Genomic DNA, 18,716 nt, shown 5'->3' on the forward strand with positions numbered 1-18,716 from the left:
AAGTTAACTGAAATTTGTGTAGCGATTTTACCTGCATGGTTTGCACGTTCGTTTTTTAGCTACACCATGCCATGAAATACCCGCGTGCAAGGCAAATTCAGCAATATTTTTTTTCAGTGTATATTTACTTTACCCAATTCATGCGCGTGGGAATAAGTGGAGCTGGATACTTATATACTACATTTCGCGATAGGGAACTACCATTTGGACGTATTTTTGCCAAAGGGAACTATATGGATTGAGGCATGAGCCCTGAGGCCCATAAGAATATATGCATAACAGGGCTCACGTCATAATGCACATAGGTCCGTTTGGCAGAAATATATCTATTTTGAGCTCATTTCACAAACAGCGTAAGTGCTATTTGTAATGCTATGCAAATAGATGCGTCTGTGGATGAGTAAAAAATAGTAGTTCTCGGTTGTGAAAAGTTGCCCAAGGAGGAGTGAAATTCAAAATAAATATTATTAAAATTGTAACATGATTTTATTTGATAAAAATTTTGGACGGTTATGGTGTATAACTTTGTAAAACAATACATATATATTTGCTGCTATACTTTATTTTAGTCTGTCTGTTCAAAGACTTTGTAAGCATTGACTGCTGCAAGATTCAGTTTGGGAAATTCACTTTTACAACACAGAATAATATGTACAAGTAGTTATTTTGTAGTAAAAATTAAACATTTTTGATTCATGCCTCAGGTAAAGGCAGGCTCTCTCTCCGGGAGCTACCCTTATTTTTCAAAATCACAAGGGGTATTCGTCCCTCCTTTTCCTCAGAAAAAATTGAATCTTAGAGTGTTAAAACAAAGATCTGAGTTCCCGATGATACTGTAATACTGTAATAGTTTGAAAAGTTAAAAGACTGATTACGATACAATTGTTAGTTTTAAAACGATAAAATGATTTTCGAATTCGGTGTTCAGCACCTGGTCATTGGTTTGGTCTCCTTAATCCACACCGCATTCGCATTTCCTCCGCTAAAAAAAAAAAAAAAAAAAAAAAAAAAAAAAAAAATTAATTAATTAGTAAGTGTTACAATTTAAGTTTTGGTTTCGATACCACATTAAAGTTTAATAGCAGTGAGATAAAAATAAAGGTTATCATTCTTGAAATATTTCGAAAGGTTGCACCCTTTAGGTATTGAATTTCCAAACTTTGAATATGGTATGGTATTGAGGTTTCTTCCACCTTGGGTTTTATCAATCAGTGATGCACTTATTACTTGCACAGGTTGCTCGACGTAAAACACGGAGGAAATTGTGGCGTACACTACAGCAGTAGATGACGTTATACGCCGCGTATTTTTAGGGGCGATATCTCCGTCAATATTGGATGAGGAAACTTGGCGTTTAGACGAACTCTATTATTTTTTGCTGATCTATCATCGGAAATCATCAAAACACGATTCCGTGAACAGCGCAACTGGTCTGCCATTTCTCGTTTATACTACAATACATTTCTTCAGCATGGCTTTATACTATAAAGGTGCTCTACGAATTATGCTCAGCACTTCGCGATATCAAAACTAAGGCAAAAGGCACATCCTACACCTGTGAGCACATATTCGTGCCTAAAAGATGCTTTCATGGTATGAACGAAGAATTGAAGGCGCTCTGTCATTTTCAGATCTCTTGAAACAATCACGCCGCCGCGGGTGAAGCGGTAAGTACCCGGTACGTCAAAACGCCTTCAAATCTGTGCGTAGGTAACACGGACATCCCTGGAGCTCGAATAGTTGCATCCAGGCGTTTTTTAATGAAAGTCGGCTTGTGTTCGGCGTATGCAGTACTAAATGAGGACGGTTCGCTTGTTTCTTTTACGCCTTAACATGATTCCAGCGTTGGGTCCTGTCCCGATAAGGTAAACTATTGCTGGTTTTTATAGCAACATTGTCAATTGTTCGAAATTTGTTTTTTTTAATTGTTTAAACGTCGCTATCACAAAAAAAAAAAAAAAAATCCGATTGTTTTTTACATACGGAACACGGGTGGACCGATGGCGAAATTTGGTAGGATGATAAAGAAGATTTCATTTCTTGACTTTAACCCTATGAATCTCTGTTTTAAATTTTACACCAGGGTGTCTAGTTGGTTTTCATTTTGGGAAATCCTGATTTTTTACTGCTAAATCCTGATGTCATAATTCTTCCAAATCCTGATCAAATATCCTGATTTTTTGCGGAGAAAAATTAAAGGTCGGATGGCGAATAATTAACGGAAAATAAGCGGACGACCGACTTCTCTCAAATTCTGATTTTACGACAGAATTTTCCTCGAGTCCTGATGAAATCGGGATTAAAGCCTGATTGACCTCAATTCCTGATAGAATCGGGAAAATTGGGAAAATCCTGATGCTAGACACCCTGTACACATATCGTCGTAAGTGTGTTGAGTATAAATTACAGAAACTGACTCACGGGATTTATCAGCAAAGTCGTTGAGGCCGTAGGTGGCAGTGTCCTCGGGATTTGAATTCAGTTTTTGGATCTTGATGAGGTTGTCTTTGAAAATCTTCAGCCTCTTCTCCTCCTCTGCAGAGTCCGCATAGTTCCTGTCAAAGTGCTTTTTAAACTCTTGGAACTTGGCTGAGACCTGCTCGTCGTTGTTCGGGTCAATTTCCATTATACCGGCGTCTAAACGCTGACCTTCGGTTAGTTCCTCACTCGAGCTTGCCATTACCTGAAATGACAAGGATTCGATTCAGAGAACTTACAGATGTCTGAGAGTTTATTCCCTTCGCAAAAAGATGCGGAGGGTGTATTCAGCAGTGGCGAGGCGTGAATGATCGATTATTATCGATGGATATTTCTCCATTTGAAGCTATGTTAAATAATCGATTATTGCATGAGGTTTTCGATGCGAGCACCCTATTTATCGATCCATTTCCATTGGATTAGATGGCAGATCAATCGATATATCGCAAAGCACGCCACGCCACTGGTATTCGGTATTCAAACGCTAACACTGCGTAGGCAATACAATAGAATCACCGAAAAAAAAAGAATGCTGATTTAACATTCTGGATGTAAAAAAGCGTGCGACAACTCACAAAACACTGAACTAACCGCCGCAGCAGTTAGTTTTACATCTTGACATCGCTAAAGTAACTGCTGTAGCGGTTAATTCAGCATTTTGTGAGTTTTCGCACCTTTTTTTTACATCCAGAATGTTAAATCAGCATCCCTTTTTTTCGGTGGATCAAAGCTGAAATAAGTGCGTGATTGAAATGTAGGGTCCGCGGCCGTTCAAGCATTACGTAAGCTACTTAAGGGATGGGGTCACGCTTGCCTTAAGGAGTAATACGAGATAAGAAAGGAGGATTAAGCTCATAATCAGTCTTGCGTAAGCCTCCCGAAATTTAAAAAAAATATGCTTTCCAATAAAACAAAATTTTCAATTATTTGTCAGGCTTTTTATGTTATTTTTTGAAAATGGGACAGGGGACGAGTACTGACGTGCTAAGAAAAATCGCCGTATGAACATACGAGAGTTGCCAAATGTTCACTCTAAAAATATGAAATTTTTAACTCAAATAATGAAGACTCCTACTTGAAATCATCTGAGACTTTTAAATCACATTGCGAAGAAAATTCTCTGGAAAATTGGACGGAAAATTTTCATGAGCTTTCCTGAAAATTCGGCAAGAAATTTGGCAACGAACAAAGGTTCATACGGCGTTGTTCCTTAGCACAGCAGAGTAGGGGAGGTTAGGACACTTTTATGTTCTTCAAAAGGGTGGAGGTGAGGTTCTCGACGGTTACCTCATAAATTTAAGGAGTGAAAGGAGGAAGTTCAAGATTTGGTCAAAAAGCCTTTATTTCAGTTCCTATATTAAAACAATTTTAAAAGATTTGAGAGGCAAGTTGGCTCTGTAAGTACATTCACAGGAAGCAATAAAATTTTTGCATTCGAAAACTCTTACTTAAATAGAATTCAGTATTTACATTCAACGGTTGGTAAAACTCACATCTTTATCTTCAAATTTTAGAATTCCACGCGTGCAATGTTATTTTTGTCAGTAGCTTAAGATATAATGAATACAGTGTAAAGCATTAAAAATAGGAATCAAAGCTAACGTCAGCCCCCCCCCCCCCTTCCACCGAGACTTCGACATGTTTTTCTGAATGAGGTTACAGTTTTAGAAAGTAATACTGAAGATGGATGTCTTGTGATTCACAAGTCACAAACAAAGAACGGTTAAAGTATAACATCATACATTATTCAATACCCTTATGATAAGAAATTGGAATGAACTCAGTTGTGAGCGAAAGTAATAAGTGACGGACGAACGGCGATTGAGCACAACGGAGAATTTCATGAGTCGCCGCCCGCGGCGTACTATGGTCCAAAACTCAAGAACAGGAAGAAGTAAGTCGTATAGTGACTGAAAGTTTCGTTGCTGACGTTTTTTGAGTCGCTAGTTTCGAATTTGATGTCAATTTGCCAAGATTTTAACATCCTAACGTATTAATTGTGTGCAAGTTTACGGCGCGGCGTGCTGCCAGCTCGAAACGCGATTTGACTCCTACAAACCTAAGGGGATACTTCAAGCATTGCGCAATGCGTGAAGTTGCCCCTTAGGTTTGAAGGCGTCAGTGCGCGTTTCGAGCTACCAGCACGCCGCGCCGCGGTTCCCTCGGCGCGGCGGGCGGGTGGTGAACGATTTCTTGCGGGGAGAGCTTCCTGGCGGAGAAACTAGTACATCGTGTAATTTTTTATAATTTTTTTTTTTTAATTTTTTTTTTTTTACTTTTTGATTTAAATTACACACTGGTCGTGTGAAGTAATTAGTGATAGTCTCAACGGTAGATAAAGTGTATGAGTGAAGCTGCGGACGTCGCGTCGCAGGGCGGCTCATGAAATTCTTCCCTCAGATCTGTCGGACAATCGGAGTCAAGTCCGTCAATTCAAACTTCCCGCTAAAACTCCCGCGGGCAAAAACCGAGAGCACCCGAACGCGCCCGACTTAGGCCGAGTGCTCGCGCGTTGCTGACGTCATTTTTGTTGATTTTCGTTATCAGCTAGTGGTCGGGTGGAGAATAGCGACAACTCAAGAGGAAGAAATAATGTCTCATTCGACTCAATTCATGTTCCTGCTAGCGTCCTTTTCTTTAAAGCAATCGGGATAGTGAAACTTTCAAAGTACGGTGCTGGCACTAACTGAATCCGAAATGGCGGAAGTGAACAACGAAAAACAGAAAGTTGCCCTTATCACAGGGATTACAGGGCAAGTACGTAAACTGGTGATTACTTAGAGTGCGATTATTGTGTTAAATGGAAATTAAATGCATCAGATCTTTCGTCGAGAAGTAATTCATTGCTTTCCGGAAGTGTGATTTCAATAACTTCGTTTCTAACTCCCCCTACGCCCTGTTTTTCCGGTCGGAGTTTGACGTGACTCACTCTACCCGGCTTTCGTATTTACGTACGATTTACTTACGTGGCGATTTGTAGTAACAATGTTGTAGTTTTCTTAGTCACAAGTATATTCCGAAGGTTTCAGGAGTCCGAATGGTGTAAAATTCTTGCTATGCACTCGCACACACACTCACAATAAATACCATTATGAGGAGCAAAGATAACAGATTAATGGATGTGTCAGTGTCAGCTCTGATGTAAACAAACTCGCCTGTACAGCTCTGATTGGCCTGTGATAGCGCGGTGATAACACATGAATCATCTCGTTCCGTTCGTGACAGGATGAAAATCCAGCCACAAAGTGATGCATCCTGTCAATGTTTGTTCCTGAGTCATTGACTGTTTTACCTTTTATGCCAATGATCTCTATGTCTTTATAACCTCTTCATACTTTTTATAGGATGGCTCGTATTTGGCAGAGCTGTTATTGGAAAAAGGATACGATGTACATGGAATCGTACGACGTGCTAGCACTTTCAACACCACCCGCATTGAACATCTGTATTCCAATCCAGAAGCCCACACGGAGGGTAAAATGAAGTTGCATTATGGTGATCTCACGGATAGTAGTTGTTTAGTCAAACTCATCAGCAAAATTCGTCCGCAAGAGATTTATAATCTTGCTGCCCAAAGTCATGTCAAGGTAAATTTTTCACTCAGAAGGTATTCTGAGTGGTTTTCAGAATAACCCCGTCACCTTCCGGCCAAACTATCACAAGCACCATGCAACGTTAAAAAATTTCTGCCGCCATTTATTTTTTTACAGAGGAATTTTTCAACGAAGCTGTCCGAAAATTTCACCGAATTTTCTTTGCGCTGCTGATAAAATTCAGTGAAATTTTCAAACAGATTCAACCAAAAATTTCCCTGTAAGAAAATAAAATGGCGGCGGAAATGTTGAAATGTCGCATGGCATTTGTGATACTCTGGCTGAAAGGTGACGACCTCTCAAAATTCAGTGGAGTGCAATTCTTATGATGACGAGGTGTGCAAAAACAAATTGCGCTCCTTCTTATTTCTTCTCCCTGAATAAAAGGCACTTAAGTATCTCGATGAATGCATATTATGCCCTTGTATCATAGCAAAGTGCAGCAAGCAGGCAACCTCACAACTTATCCTGAGATTTGAAAACGAGGATGAATTTCAAGGTACAAAATTAGTCAGAATAGTTTGAAACAATAACAAGGTTGTTACTCACTGGTCAATCGAGTAAAATGCAAGGCATTTAGGATTGCCACTTCATGTTCAATAATTTTATGGTGAACGGATGTTTTAATGGGTGCAAATCACATACAAAGCCAAAGAATGTACGAAAGATTTCATAGAAAGCTCAGGCTCCCATTATACTTTCTTGGCTCTAAGAATTACTTACTGTTAAAAGTTTTTTATTAAATGCACATACTGCATAGCAATATCTTCAGCCACAGTTTGTATGCTGCCACCATTTACAGCATTCAACTGTTTACAATTTCTACTTCTTGACAGTGAAACTGCAAAGACACTGCTGTGTTCAAAAGCTTCTCTTCCAATTTTGTTTTTTCAAAGGAGACCAAACTAACATCATGACTTGAAATATGCACAGAGTATTTTTCACACAAAGAATAAAATTCTCTAAAGTGGTCAAGAAATGACATTTTGTAATTTTCCTTGCAGACAATAAAGTATGACGGGAAGCCTGCTACACTGGAAACTGAGAGACCCATTTCTGCAGCTTCATCATCTATATGCATGTCAATTGTTCTATCAGCAAGAAGTAGCGAACAGGTACTTACAAAACTAAGAAATAAAAGCACCTGAATTTTGACTGATCAGATCAATTGTTTTAATACTCTTACTAATTTTTTTAAGTATCAAGTGTCATGTTTTAGGAACTCAGAAACATTTTTGAACATTCTATTAAGTATTCTAAGATTTTCAATTTCGCAATTAGGCCTGCTTATTATCTCTAGCTTAAATTGTACTGTTCTGTTTCAGATCTCATTCGATTTAAGTGAATACACAGCGGAAGTTGATGGACTTGGCACTCTCCGTTTACTAGATGCCGTGCGTACAGCTGGTCTAGAAGACTCTGTAAAATTGTACCAAGCTTCGACTTCTGAAATGTATGGCAAAGTTGTTGAAACGCCTCAAAAAGAAACTACACCTTTTTATCCAAGGTCCCCATATGGTAAGTAAAGGAATACCTCAAGCTACTCAAGCACCATTTTTTCAGCGTCTAAAAAAGACGCTCTCATTTTTGAAAAAGCACTCCAACAATGAGCAGAAAACTTAATTGTTTCAACAGTGAAAATCATAAGATCTTCAATACATGGGTTTTAAAATTTTGTTTTTAATTAAGTAAAAAGACGCAAACAATAAGTTAGAGCATTATAAGACCCGGTCTCAATGGTTACCTACATGAATATTATTGAAGTTGTAAATGCTTTTTAGTTATTTATTCCTGGTCAAGATTATTTTATGTGGCTCATTTCAACTTCTTTGTATTTCTGTATTTCAGCTGCAGCCAAACTCTATGCATATTGGATCGTTGTAAATTATAGAGAGGCTTACAATATATTTGCTGTTAATGGGATCATGTTCAACCATGAAAGTCCAAGAAGAGGCTCAAATTTTGTCACTAGGAAAATCACAAGATCAGTTGCTAAAATTTACCTCGGATTACTTGAGTTCGTAGAGCTTGGAAACCTTGATTCCAAACGAGATTGGGGTCATGCCAAAGATTATGTCGAGGTTGGTCTCGTTGCATCTCATTTCGCTTTAATTTTAGACAAGGTGCTATAATAGCTACTACCAGCTGAATTTTTAAAGATTTGTAATCTCAGAAATTCTAATCCGGTAGGCAGAGCAAGTGGTAAAAAAATTGGCTGTGTCTAAACGGCAAGCATGTAGGATCTGTCAAACAGCTTCGCAACATGCTGCCTCAATGTTTATGTAGCACATCAATTTTTAACTTCGGGAGTTGTTTGGTTCCACGTCCTAATAATCTTTTCACAGTGCGTGACAAAGCTTGCTTTTTTCAGTGAATGGACCACTAGACAGGGTTCAAATTAAAATCTTGCAAAGTATATGTCGCAGGCAATTAGCAATCGCCGGCAATGTGCAAGCCAGTGGTGAATAAATATAGAAAATCTTATAATTCAAAAATAAAAGAACAAGATTAGAGTGCTGATTATGTTGCCTATAGTGTGAATAGACACTTTTCCATCCTTAAAAACATGGTAGAAATATGCACACTCAGGAGAGCGTGCAATGAATTCCGTGACATTGGTCTGGTTGAGATCGGACGAGCAACTAAACTAACATCGTGACAAAGCGTAGAGTATCACGAAAAATGAAGGCGCTTCAAGCCGAGCTCATACTTCTGAAGACCATAGCCCTTAATAATTGCATTATGCCGATGCACATTATTGCGATTTATCGAAACAACATGTGAACCGCTTGCAAATTGCCGGCGATTGCTAATTGCCTGCGACATATATATGATTGTCAAAATTTCATGCAAAACACATCACTTTTGAAAATCAAAAATCAAAATGTAAGTGAGGTGTAAGTGTTTATAGTCTCCTCTAGAATCAATGAGATTTAGTATCCCGCTCACAGACAAACTGAAATTACTGTTCAGCTGTTACTTATGAAGCTTTAAGTAAAATTATCAATTGATAAAAATCTTATGCATCCAATTATAACAACCTAGAGCTAGGTTTCACAAAGATCTCCTTTCTCCTTTGATGTATGGTCGCAAGAAAGTTTTTTTATTTTGTCGCAGGCTGAAATTAATTTAGCCATCGATTAAACTCAAGTAAACTTTAGTTTCTTGACAAGCAAGAATTTTGCTCATACAAACGCAGATTACTCTAGTTTCCTTATTTTTTTCTAGTATCCCTGGTTTTCTAATTACTTACAATTGTTTTTTCTCTTTTTTCAAAATTTTCCTGACTTTTTTCTTGAACCCTGTTGCTTAAAAGTATAATTTTAAACTTTCCAATAAGCTTAACATCACTAGGCTAAAGGGCACTACACAGATTTTGAAACTTATGCTATATTTCTCATAAGTACTTACTTCAATTCTCTCAAAGTGTAATCTTTGAAGATTTCAGGTTTGATATTACATGTATTCCTTTTAATTTTGGAATTCAGGCCATGTGGATGATGCTTCAGTTGGAAAAGCCAGAGGACTTTGTCATTGCGACAGGAGAATCGCACAGTGTTAGGGAATTTGTCGAGGTAGCATTTTCACTAATCGGCCAGAGGATAGTTTGGCAAGGTTCAGGCGTGAATGAAGTAGGCATTGAGGAAGCTACAAAAATTGTCCGAGTCAAAGTCAATCCTAAATATTTTCGCCCTACAGAAGTGGTAAGTCGAATTATTTCCTCAGTTTTCTGTTTTCCTTATCTTAATATTTTGTTCATGTGCTTGTAGAGCTCCGTGTAGAAACACTAAGCAGTGAATTCTGGAGGATAAACTTCACGTTTCAATTCATGTAAATACATAGTTAAATGATTTGATTTCTTTACTAGAAAAAACTCAGTCATTTTTGAGAATAATGGACCAAGACTGACAAATTTCCTAGAAGTAAACTTTTTCAGTACTTTTTGGCGCGTATACGTAGTATACCGCCTTTGCGATCGTTTCGAACCCTGCTCGATACAATAACCGAGTCCCTTAGTTCCTTACCGAAAAGTGACTACCGCGAACTTCTGAGATTTTCCAAAGCGTGTAAAAAGTTTATTTATCCGTCAATAATTATGATTTAAAGTTGTTTCTCATTCTGGGGCTCTCTAGTTTATGTGCAGTGAATACCAAGAGTCTACGTTACTTGGTTTTCTTAAAAAAAGCCTAAGAGTACGACGCGCTGATTTAAAATATGCATATATAAGCAGAATCAAGCGAACTGATTCGAGGATGGCTGAGCAGGTCGGCACTCTCGGAATGAGAATTTAACTCCTCCGTTTTGTTCAAAACGTTGCTTTGACAGATCTCCAAACCTCTGTTATACTTTTCAAAAGTTGGTACCCGTGCTCTGATAAAGCTGTTCATCTGACAACAATGTCAGTGTCAGCTGATAATATTTTTTATCATATGAGGTTAATAAAAAGTTTTCAGTCAGTCTTTGTGAGGCGTCCTATCCAAAGTCAACTGAATACATATATTGTAGATTGTTGTTAAAATACCAATAAAAAAAAAAAAGTCTTTGACATTCTGAATAAATGTCTTGGTATTTATTTACTAATTTTACAGAATTATATTTTATTTCTTATTAAAACTAAGAAATACAGTGCAATCTGTGTAAGTGCAATCTGTGATGAGCCTCGAGACTCATTAGACCATTAGCTAAACGTGGCTCATACAGGAATCCACTTACCCCTCTCTTCCCCACGCTCCTGATCACTGCGTCGGCGTCTCTACGAACAATAGCTAATGACGGTCGCCAAGCTAGGCCGGGATCCTCAGCCCCTCGCCCAATTACTTACGCTTCATTAACCATTTCACCGTCACGCTAGGATTCGCCCAATTTTCAAAAAAAATTGTTTCGCGAGTTTTTAGCAATTTTTTCCTTACTCTCCGTTGAAACACGAATTAAAAGAGGTCTCATTCATAAAAATCGGCCAAATAGAAGAGAAGTTACAGTATTCGAAATCCGAAGAAATCAACAAAACTTCTCCAAACAAAAAATAAAATGAAGGGGGAAAAAAAGAAATGTATAAATTACAATTTAATATGATTGACCTCAGAATGTGACAAGCAATTCAATTATAAAAAGGAGAAAAAATTGAGTGAAATTACAAAAAATTAGCCTCTTGCAAGGGGCTTCCTTGTATGAGTTTTGACCTGAAGACAAGTAAATCCCGTTACATTATTAAAACGAAATTGACTCCATAGTTTAATGCCTTAGTTTCTTGAATACGATTATTTTAAGCTCTCGAAAATTTATACCAGCAATTTTACCCATGGGGTGATTTCCTGAGAGCTGATAATATCACGAATTTCTCATAGAGCCCTTCAAAAATGGCTTGCTTTTTGGGCAGCCGAATCGGCCATCAAACCGGGGTTTAAATGGAAGCTGATAATAACACAAAGCTCTGAGAAAAATTTTGAGATGAGTATAGGAACGGTTTGCAAATTACGAGGAGAGGCGGGCATTCTGTTCAGCATATCGATACATAAGTATTTTCACACGTAGAATTTAATTTTCACGTCAGGGAGTCGACATATTTTGATTTTTTCGATTTTATACGGAAAATGTATGGTTTTTCGGGATTGAAATTACTTACAATTGTTTCATGAAAAATGAATGCACCCAAAATGACTATAGCATTTTGACTTTCACATACGTGCACTCACTAAATCGATTGGTAAATTCAAAGAGTGGGTACATCGACCTGGTATATCAAGTTTCTGCAATTTTTAACGGCAAATCGGTAGATTTTCGGGATGTGGATTGCTTACTTTCAATTCATGAATGAATAAAGCATGGACATGGTTAAGCTTCTTTGCATGAAATGACGTTTCAAATAAAAAAATCAAGACATATTTAATACAATTGCATTTATATCGAGTAAATCTCTTTTCAATAATATAACGGGATTTATAATACCGGTGATTTGGGTATTTTAGCCCCAAAATACCTTTAAATCGACTTTATCTTCTAGGAGTTCGACAGAATTTTTCCTTTCTTCGCTTAAATTTTTCCGTAGCACTTTTCTTCAAGAATCTGATAAGATTTTGCTTGAGGCAGATCAAAAAACTTAAATTTGTTCGAATAGCTTTCTAGATTCACAATACACGGTCTCGTCAAGGTGCGTCGTTGACCTTGCACTGTTGGATCGTGAATTCTCTTGTTGTGCTGCTTGCCTTTTTTGAAATCTCTGTAAATGAAAACTAAAGGGGTTGATATGTGCGAGTTAATGACGCGCCTTATCAACACATTGTGTTGGAGTTCACTGCTTGTTTATTATTCTTTCACATCAATGAGCGCACCAATAGAAAGCTTTTCTCTAGGTGCCGCCACTAATTTCAAGAAATTCTAGAGGATGTTTATGTCTGAATAAAATTGACTGATAGATTTCCCCGACTATTTTTGCATCAATTACTATTGAAAATGTTTTAAGATCATTTCAATGCATGAAATGCAAAAATGATGAAAATATTCTAAAAAGTAAAATTATAATTATCCAAGGAACTTAGATCATAATTATTTAAGGAAGGAAAATATCAGCTGTGCCAGTGGTCTGTTACCTGTCTCCTCTTCATTAGCATTGATGTAACAGGAAGTCTCAAGTAAATGCTAGGAGGATATTTTGGACCTGTCTAAATGGAAGGAGTTTTTTAATCCTTCTAGTATCTATGGTTTTATCACTCTCGATTTTAACTTTCATAATAAGTTGAAGTCTTGACCTTTTTCAAAGAGTAACAGTGCAGTCCACATAAAATATGTCCTAATTGAGTTTTAAGGCATTTTTAAATTTGAGTGAAAGAAAATGGAGAGAAGCATTTCGATGGTGCAAATTTATGCCAAAATCTTACCTAGTCAGTTATTAATTTAGTGTATTGTACTCCTTGCAGACTCACAACTGAATTTGAATATTGAACAAATAGAGCTCATATTTTTTAATATTCATTATCTACTTTCTCAGTGTGTGTCTGGAGTAAGTGGATGTTACATAACTCGGAAATTAGTTATCATAAGTTAATTGCCTTAATATTTGGCCAGAATTTTCCATCTTATATGCACTATGACTGGTGAGAGTATGGCAAGCTGCATGATAGGAATTTGAAGGCACTCAGATGCTTTGATTGAAACGGATTTGCAGTTTCATTCTAACAGTAGTAGATCATTTTTTCAGTCATTTTAATTTCTCCGAGTGTGAGAACAGCTTTTTGAGCTTTTTGGTGGATTTTTTCTGCTTACTTTGATTCCTTTCAAAGTTGTTCACTACCAAAGCATAGGAACATGCTTTTCTAAAGGAAAAATCATCCTTTTAAACTTGAACGTTTCATAATTCATCAATATTTGTATGTATTTGAGTGTTGGCTTCCCAATTGACTTTCTGCATGTTTTCAGCATTAGGATGGGTCTAGTCCTAATTTATCCGAATAATTACAAGTTTTTGTACATCTTTTGTATGTGCACCAATAACTCAGCTTAAAAATAAAAATTTCCTACCTCAAACGGGTCACATAAGTGAAATATTCCAAAGGTGATTCTAAAAAAGAGAAGAACTTAAAAGTCCCTAAAAATTTTCATCAGTCAGTTTAATTTCTCACTCACAGCAATTCTGTAGTAATTTGTTTTCTAAAAATAAAAGTGAAATTAATGATGCCTGGCAGAAAGCTTAAGTTTACATTGTGGTTGCAGCTGAAGGAAATACGATTATTGCAAAGCAAAGACAAAAAGTATGAGCTCTCCATATGTTTTTGATAGATGGGTATCAATGCAACAGAACTGCGATGAATGTTACCCAACCAAAAGAAAGTTCAGTATGATTTATTCTTTCCACGTGCCTCAGTAGAAACTTCTCCAACATGATTCATGGAAAATAAATAATTGCTCTAACTTTGTTTAGAATCTCTGTTTCCCTGAAACATGACACGGCAAGGAGAGATGCAAATATTGACATTTCTTTTTTCCTCTATCCATTTCCGAAATTTTCAGTCAACGAGTTTTTTGTTTGCTTTTTTAATTTAGCTCTGTGTCAAGGGGCGCTCGCTTGCTCTTGGTTGACTAATAAACACATCAGGTCCTTGTCAGTGGTGTTTGTTATGTTTTAAAATTTATGCTTCTCCAAACTGGAAAAAAAAAAAAAAAAATCACACGTGCCCTCATGGATTCTTAATATTTTAGATTTTTCCTCCCTACAATATTTAATGATAGAATCATCTGGAAGTTGGTACACAACCAACTTTAAAGATGATGGCAAGGAAGAAAGCATGTTTATTTATAGAATAGGCTTTTCACTCTTTGGAATTCACGTAGAACTTGTAAACTGTCGAAATTAAATAACTCATTCCCACAGATTTCCCCTCCTTACATTGCAGACCATTTGAAACCATGAATTGAATCCAATTAGTTAGGTGACTATTGAAGCATATTAGAAAATATGTGGTAGTAACGCTTTTGTGCTGCAAAAACTATATACTTCAGCCAAGATGTCGGATTTTTTTCTCGCTCTAAATGTTGGCGAACATATTTTGCCTGAATTGGAGAGTATTTCCATTGAATAATGTGCTGAATTATTGAGCTAAATTATCAGTATTGCTCTTTTGTTCACGATTCCTACCTACACTTTCCATTTTCGTCTTACTGCTCCATTCAGAATATTATATTTTATTCTATCTCATTCAAATTTTGGGGCTTGAAAACCAAAACAAAGCTTTCCTGAGATAGATTAGATACTAGCGCGATGTTGCTGCCGCCTTCATTTCGTTGATAATGCAATTTAAGCCGCATAGAGGTCGATAAAGTTGTATCATAGCCTCTACACCACTTTCGCGAGTTCATATTAACAAGGATTTTGCATTCATCAATATCTCGGTCGAACACAACTTCGTTGAATGATTACATAAGTAAATTAATGAAATAAGTGTGTACTGACGGTGGACAGATGATGTGATCTCTTCACTTTTCTCGTTTCGTTCTCCCCACTTTCCCTTCTATTACCCCATCATCAACCCGTTTTATTCTAATTTTTTTTTTCATTAATTATCACAAGCTTTAATTTCAGTCGTTCATAATTGAAAAACTTACTCATTATTTTAATGCTTCCTTTCATTGTCTCTATCAATGGCCGTTCTTGGGAAACGGGACTTCAGTCCAAGATGGCAAAATTTTTAGTAGAGCGAATTTTCAGGGTCGTTTAAATAGTGAGTTCCATTATTTTACATTGTCAGTGGGCTATTGTTGAAATTGATAGACAAAGCTATAGACAATGAAGACAAAAAAGATAAGATTGGATTCTATTGGTGGAAGTTGGTGGTTGCAATGGACAAAGGAGGTAGGTAATAGACTAATGAACGGCAACCCACGAGAGACCCTTTAGTCAATTCATCATTTTCTCCCTTAGTCTAAAAAAACCACCCAAATTAACCCATAGGATTGCTCCATACTCATTATGTCCTTTTTCTCTATCGCTTTGTCTATCAATTCCAACAATCAGCCCGCTGAACTGGGAAAGACAAGAAATCAGTAAATACTTACGTGATAGACATATCGATGGCCAAATTTCAAAACCACGTATCTCCAGTTGCGAGTCGCAACGTCGCAACTTGCGACGTTGCAGACTTTCTGTCATACTTTGCAGTTCGTTTGGAAAACGAGTCAATGTAATATCTTGCTTCCTTGAGTTTTCCTCTCTGTTAGCAGAATATTCCGTTTTTTCAAGCTGTAAAGTCGCCTTGTCTCTCGTCGAAAAATTCAAATAGAAACAGAAATTTTGAAATACCGCAGTGGAGATACGTGGTTTTGCGCTTTGGCCATCGGCATGTACCCGAAACTTTCGGTAACGATTTAAAAATTTGTCGATGGACTCGCGAGAAATCTCAATTTTACCGAGATTACCTACCGCCGCGTCGCCGCGGGTGCTTTGCGATTTATCGGTTGATCTCCCATGTAAACCTATTATGAAGGATCGATAGACAAGCTTTCCGCAACGAACACCTCAATAATCGATTCTTTACCATAGCTGCAAATGGAGAAATATCGATAATCGATCAAACACTCCTCGCTAGTGCCGGTATACTAGCAGACCGCACCGAAGTTTTCACAGCTCGTAGTGTAAGCAAAGAAAGCTGGAAGCAAAGAGTGGAATTATTCCAAGTTTTTTGTCATATTCTCAGCTTAGTTTAGTATATTGGTTTGATGTTTTTCATAACCGGTTAGCGAGAAGAGCTGAGATCTGCGTCTGCGGCACATGTTAATCCACTCGGTGTGCCTTGAATTGAGTGAATCTGATTTTAAAAAAATCCGCCATTTTATGTTAAGTTTTTCAACATTGTTACAGTATTACACGCATACTGATTGATATATAGGTACGCATCATTTTTTTTTTCCTTTTTTTTTTTTTTCTTTTTACCCAATGTATGCAATCTGACATCGCGATTTTAAATAAAAACGTGCTGCCGAATGAGATCGTCGCAAAAAAATTGATTTTCCTGTTGAGCAATTGATCAAAAATGTTAAAACAATACACCAAATTGAAGCAGGAGATACAAGGATCAAAATTAATTCAACATTTTTGCTTTTAGCAATTTTCACTTTCGAGGGAAAAATCCAAAAATTTAATGCAATCTCCTGGCGTATCCGTTGATGAGTTTCCGCTGACAGTAGGTGGTCTCAGTAAAATCAAGTTTTCTCGCGAACCTGTCGAACGATTTTCTAATTTCTGGGATTCTTTTAAAGCTCAGTGTGAGTATACGTTTCGTTCGGAAGGTAGGAAATAGCGGAACTTACCTTTTGGATGACCCTCATGATTCTAAAGACGTAGTTTCGAGATAAATTAATTGAAATTTTTGATCTACCGCGCATTTTAAAGGCTCAAAATTTCCGATTGCCTACGTAATATTACGCCTTTTCTTAAAGTGAAAATAAATTGGACGGTTTACAACATTTTTCTTGGGATAGTATAGAGTGTATTCTTTCGAATACATGGTGGCGAAGCGTAAATTATCAACTATTGATGTATTTCTTTTTTAAACTATGGTAAAATACCGATCACAAAGATGTTTGGCGTGAACATTCTGATAATCGATCCTTTTCGAGAAAAAGTAAAAAGGAAGAGAGGACGCAGACACAGCAGACAAGACGAAAGAAAAAAGAGCTAAAAACATAGGATGTGAGAATTTCAAAGTTTTAAATGATGTAGCTTTTAAAATTCGTAAACTGCAGCTTCCGTCGTTTTGGAATTACCATGTTAATTTCTCTTTTTTTTTTAAAAAAAAAAAAAAAAAAAAAAAAGGAAAAATTCGCATACGTAAAACAATTGGGAGCACCTCTAAAAATTGGAGGATTTTATTTTTGAGTGATTACAAAAATCGTCAAAAAAATAAAAGATTGAAGTTTCTGGAGCCATCCTTTCGCGTATTCCAGTATGGGTGATTTTATGTGATGGGGCAACTCTACAGGGCCACTCCCAACCAAATTATTTGCAACTCGCTTTTCTAGGTGGCGGTAGCCACCCCGGCCCAATCCTAAAAAACTCCCCCTAAAATTTTGACGACCTAAAAAAAAAAAAAAAAAAAAAAAAAAAAAAAAAAAAAAAAAAAAAAAAAAAAAAAAAAAAAAAAATACAAGTGACATTAGGAACGGCTCTGATTTTTCAGGAGGATGATAAGTATTCAGAGGAGAGCCAAACTTTTAATTTTATCTCTCGCTGATATTTAATTATCATTTACTTTTAAGTGTCGAGTGTGGCGACTTTTGAGGAGGTCTATAATTCAAACGCTCAGCCCAATAGAAAAAGAAACTCTCAATTCTCAATCTCAATTTTTCAGTATTATCCATGTTATTTCTATATTATCTCGTTTCTGAAGGTGAGAAAAGCTTTGTTTTTTTTTTTGTTTTTTGTTTTTTGTTTTTTTAATGTTCACCCTTTTTTATAACATATTGGCGCCCCCCCCCCCCCCTCCGCTTTTCAATTCCCCAGAAGAGATAGTGGGGCCAATTTGACTCGGCTGGGGATTTATAGAGGTTGTCGCAAAAAAAAAAAAAAAAAAAAAAAAAAAAAAAAAAAAAATTCCCTTCACGGGGCACAACTCTCTCCAAAATATCAATCTCTACTCGTGTATCCTTTAGGACGCTTGAGTGACCAATTGTACTTATTTCTTTACTCAAAGTGATTATTAATTTACACAAATCGTAGTATATTTCGAGCGAGCTTAACCTTATTCTCTCAGCGTATAAGTTAAGCGATTTGAACGGCGCTTTTCTCGGTTATTGAGTTACTTGTTTGCGTTTTTAATGTTCGCATCGTGTTCTACGCGTCATTTTCCTTCAGAATACTATATTCGCAAGTCAAAATTCGTACATGGTTTAGTGACCCATTGTAATCTCCCGTCGCATTTCTAAGGCGCAATGATACAACTATTTGAACTCTCCGGAATGCGTGAGGTCTCACGCCGCATTTGAAGGCGTTTTCAAAACAGCCAAGTTTCCGATACCCGGATTATCGTTTGCATAGTTCATATTCTTTTGTTGTATTCCGTACCACTTGCTTATTTATAATCCTCGTATAAAAACCACCGATTTGTGAAATACATTTCTAGCTATAGCGTCAGCTATGCATTCACCACTGCAAAAATG

At 37.0% G+C, this 18,716-nt stretch overlaps 2 protein-coding genes across 3 annotated transcripts in view; one reads left to right on the forward strand and one right to left on the reverse strand.

Annotated features, from left to right (window-relative positions):
- Positions 1-464: 464 nt before the first annotated feature.
- On the reverse strand, positions 465-5,631 carry LOC109039613 (cathepsin F). Its single transcript, XM_019055179.2, has 3 exons — positions 5,445-5,631; positions 2,422-2,683; positions 465-982 (listed from the first exon to the last, which is right to left on the reverse strand). The coding sequence occupies exons 2-3, from the start codon at positions 2,678-2,680 to the stop codon at positions 936-938; spliced, it is 306 nt and encodes a 101-aa protein (XP_018910724.1). The 5' UTR covers positions 2,681-2,683; positions 5,445-5,631; the 3' UTR covers positions 465-935.
- Positions 4,877-18,716, forward strand: part of Gmd (GDP-mannose 4,6 dehydratase) — a 31,333-nt gene continuing 17,493 nt past the window's right edge. The window contains exons 1-6 of one of the 2 annotated variants that reach the window (XM_019055177.2): positions 4,877-5,235; positions 5,823-6,065; positions 7,076-7,186; positions 7,397-7,589; positions 7,920-8,152; positions 9,560-9,775. In XM_019055177.2, coding sequence (XP_018910722.2) covers positions 5,176-5,235; positions 5,823-6,065; positions 7,076-7,186; positions 7,397-7,589; positions 7,920-8,152; positions 9,560-9,775 — 1,056 coding nt within the window. In that variant the 5' untranslated portion in view covers positions 4,877-5,175. The remainder of the gene's footprint in view (positions 5,236-5,822; positions 6,066-7,075; positions 7,187-7,396; positions 7,590-7,919; positions 8,153-9,559; positions 9,776-18,716) is intronic. The other variant, XM_019055178.2, reaches the window with a different exon arrangement.

Source organism: Bemisia tabaci, chromosome 2 (genome assembly GCF_918797505.1).
Source record: "Bemisia tabaci chromosome 2, PGI_BMITA_v3".
In the NCBI taxonomy this organism is placed as follows: domain Eukaryota; kingdom Metazoa; phylum Arthropoda; class Insecta; order Hemiptera; family Aleyrodidae; genus Bemisia; species Bemisia tabaci.

Coding starts and splice junctions, on each gene's coding strand:
- LOC109039613 (XM_019055179.2), bottom strand. CDS start 2,680: ATGGCAAGCTCGAGTGAGGAACTAACCGAAGGTCAGCGTTTAGACGCC. Junction 983..2,421: donor CGACTTTGCTGATAAATCCC/GTGAGTCAGTTT, acceptor TTTTTTTTTTAG/CGGAGGAAATGCGAATGCGG.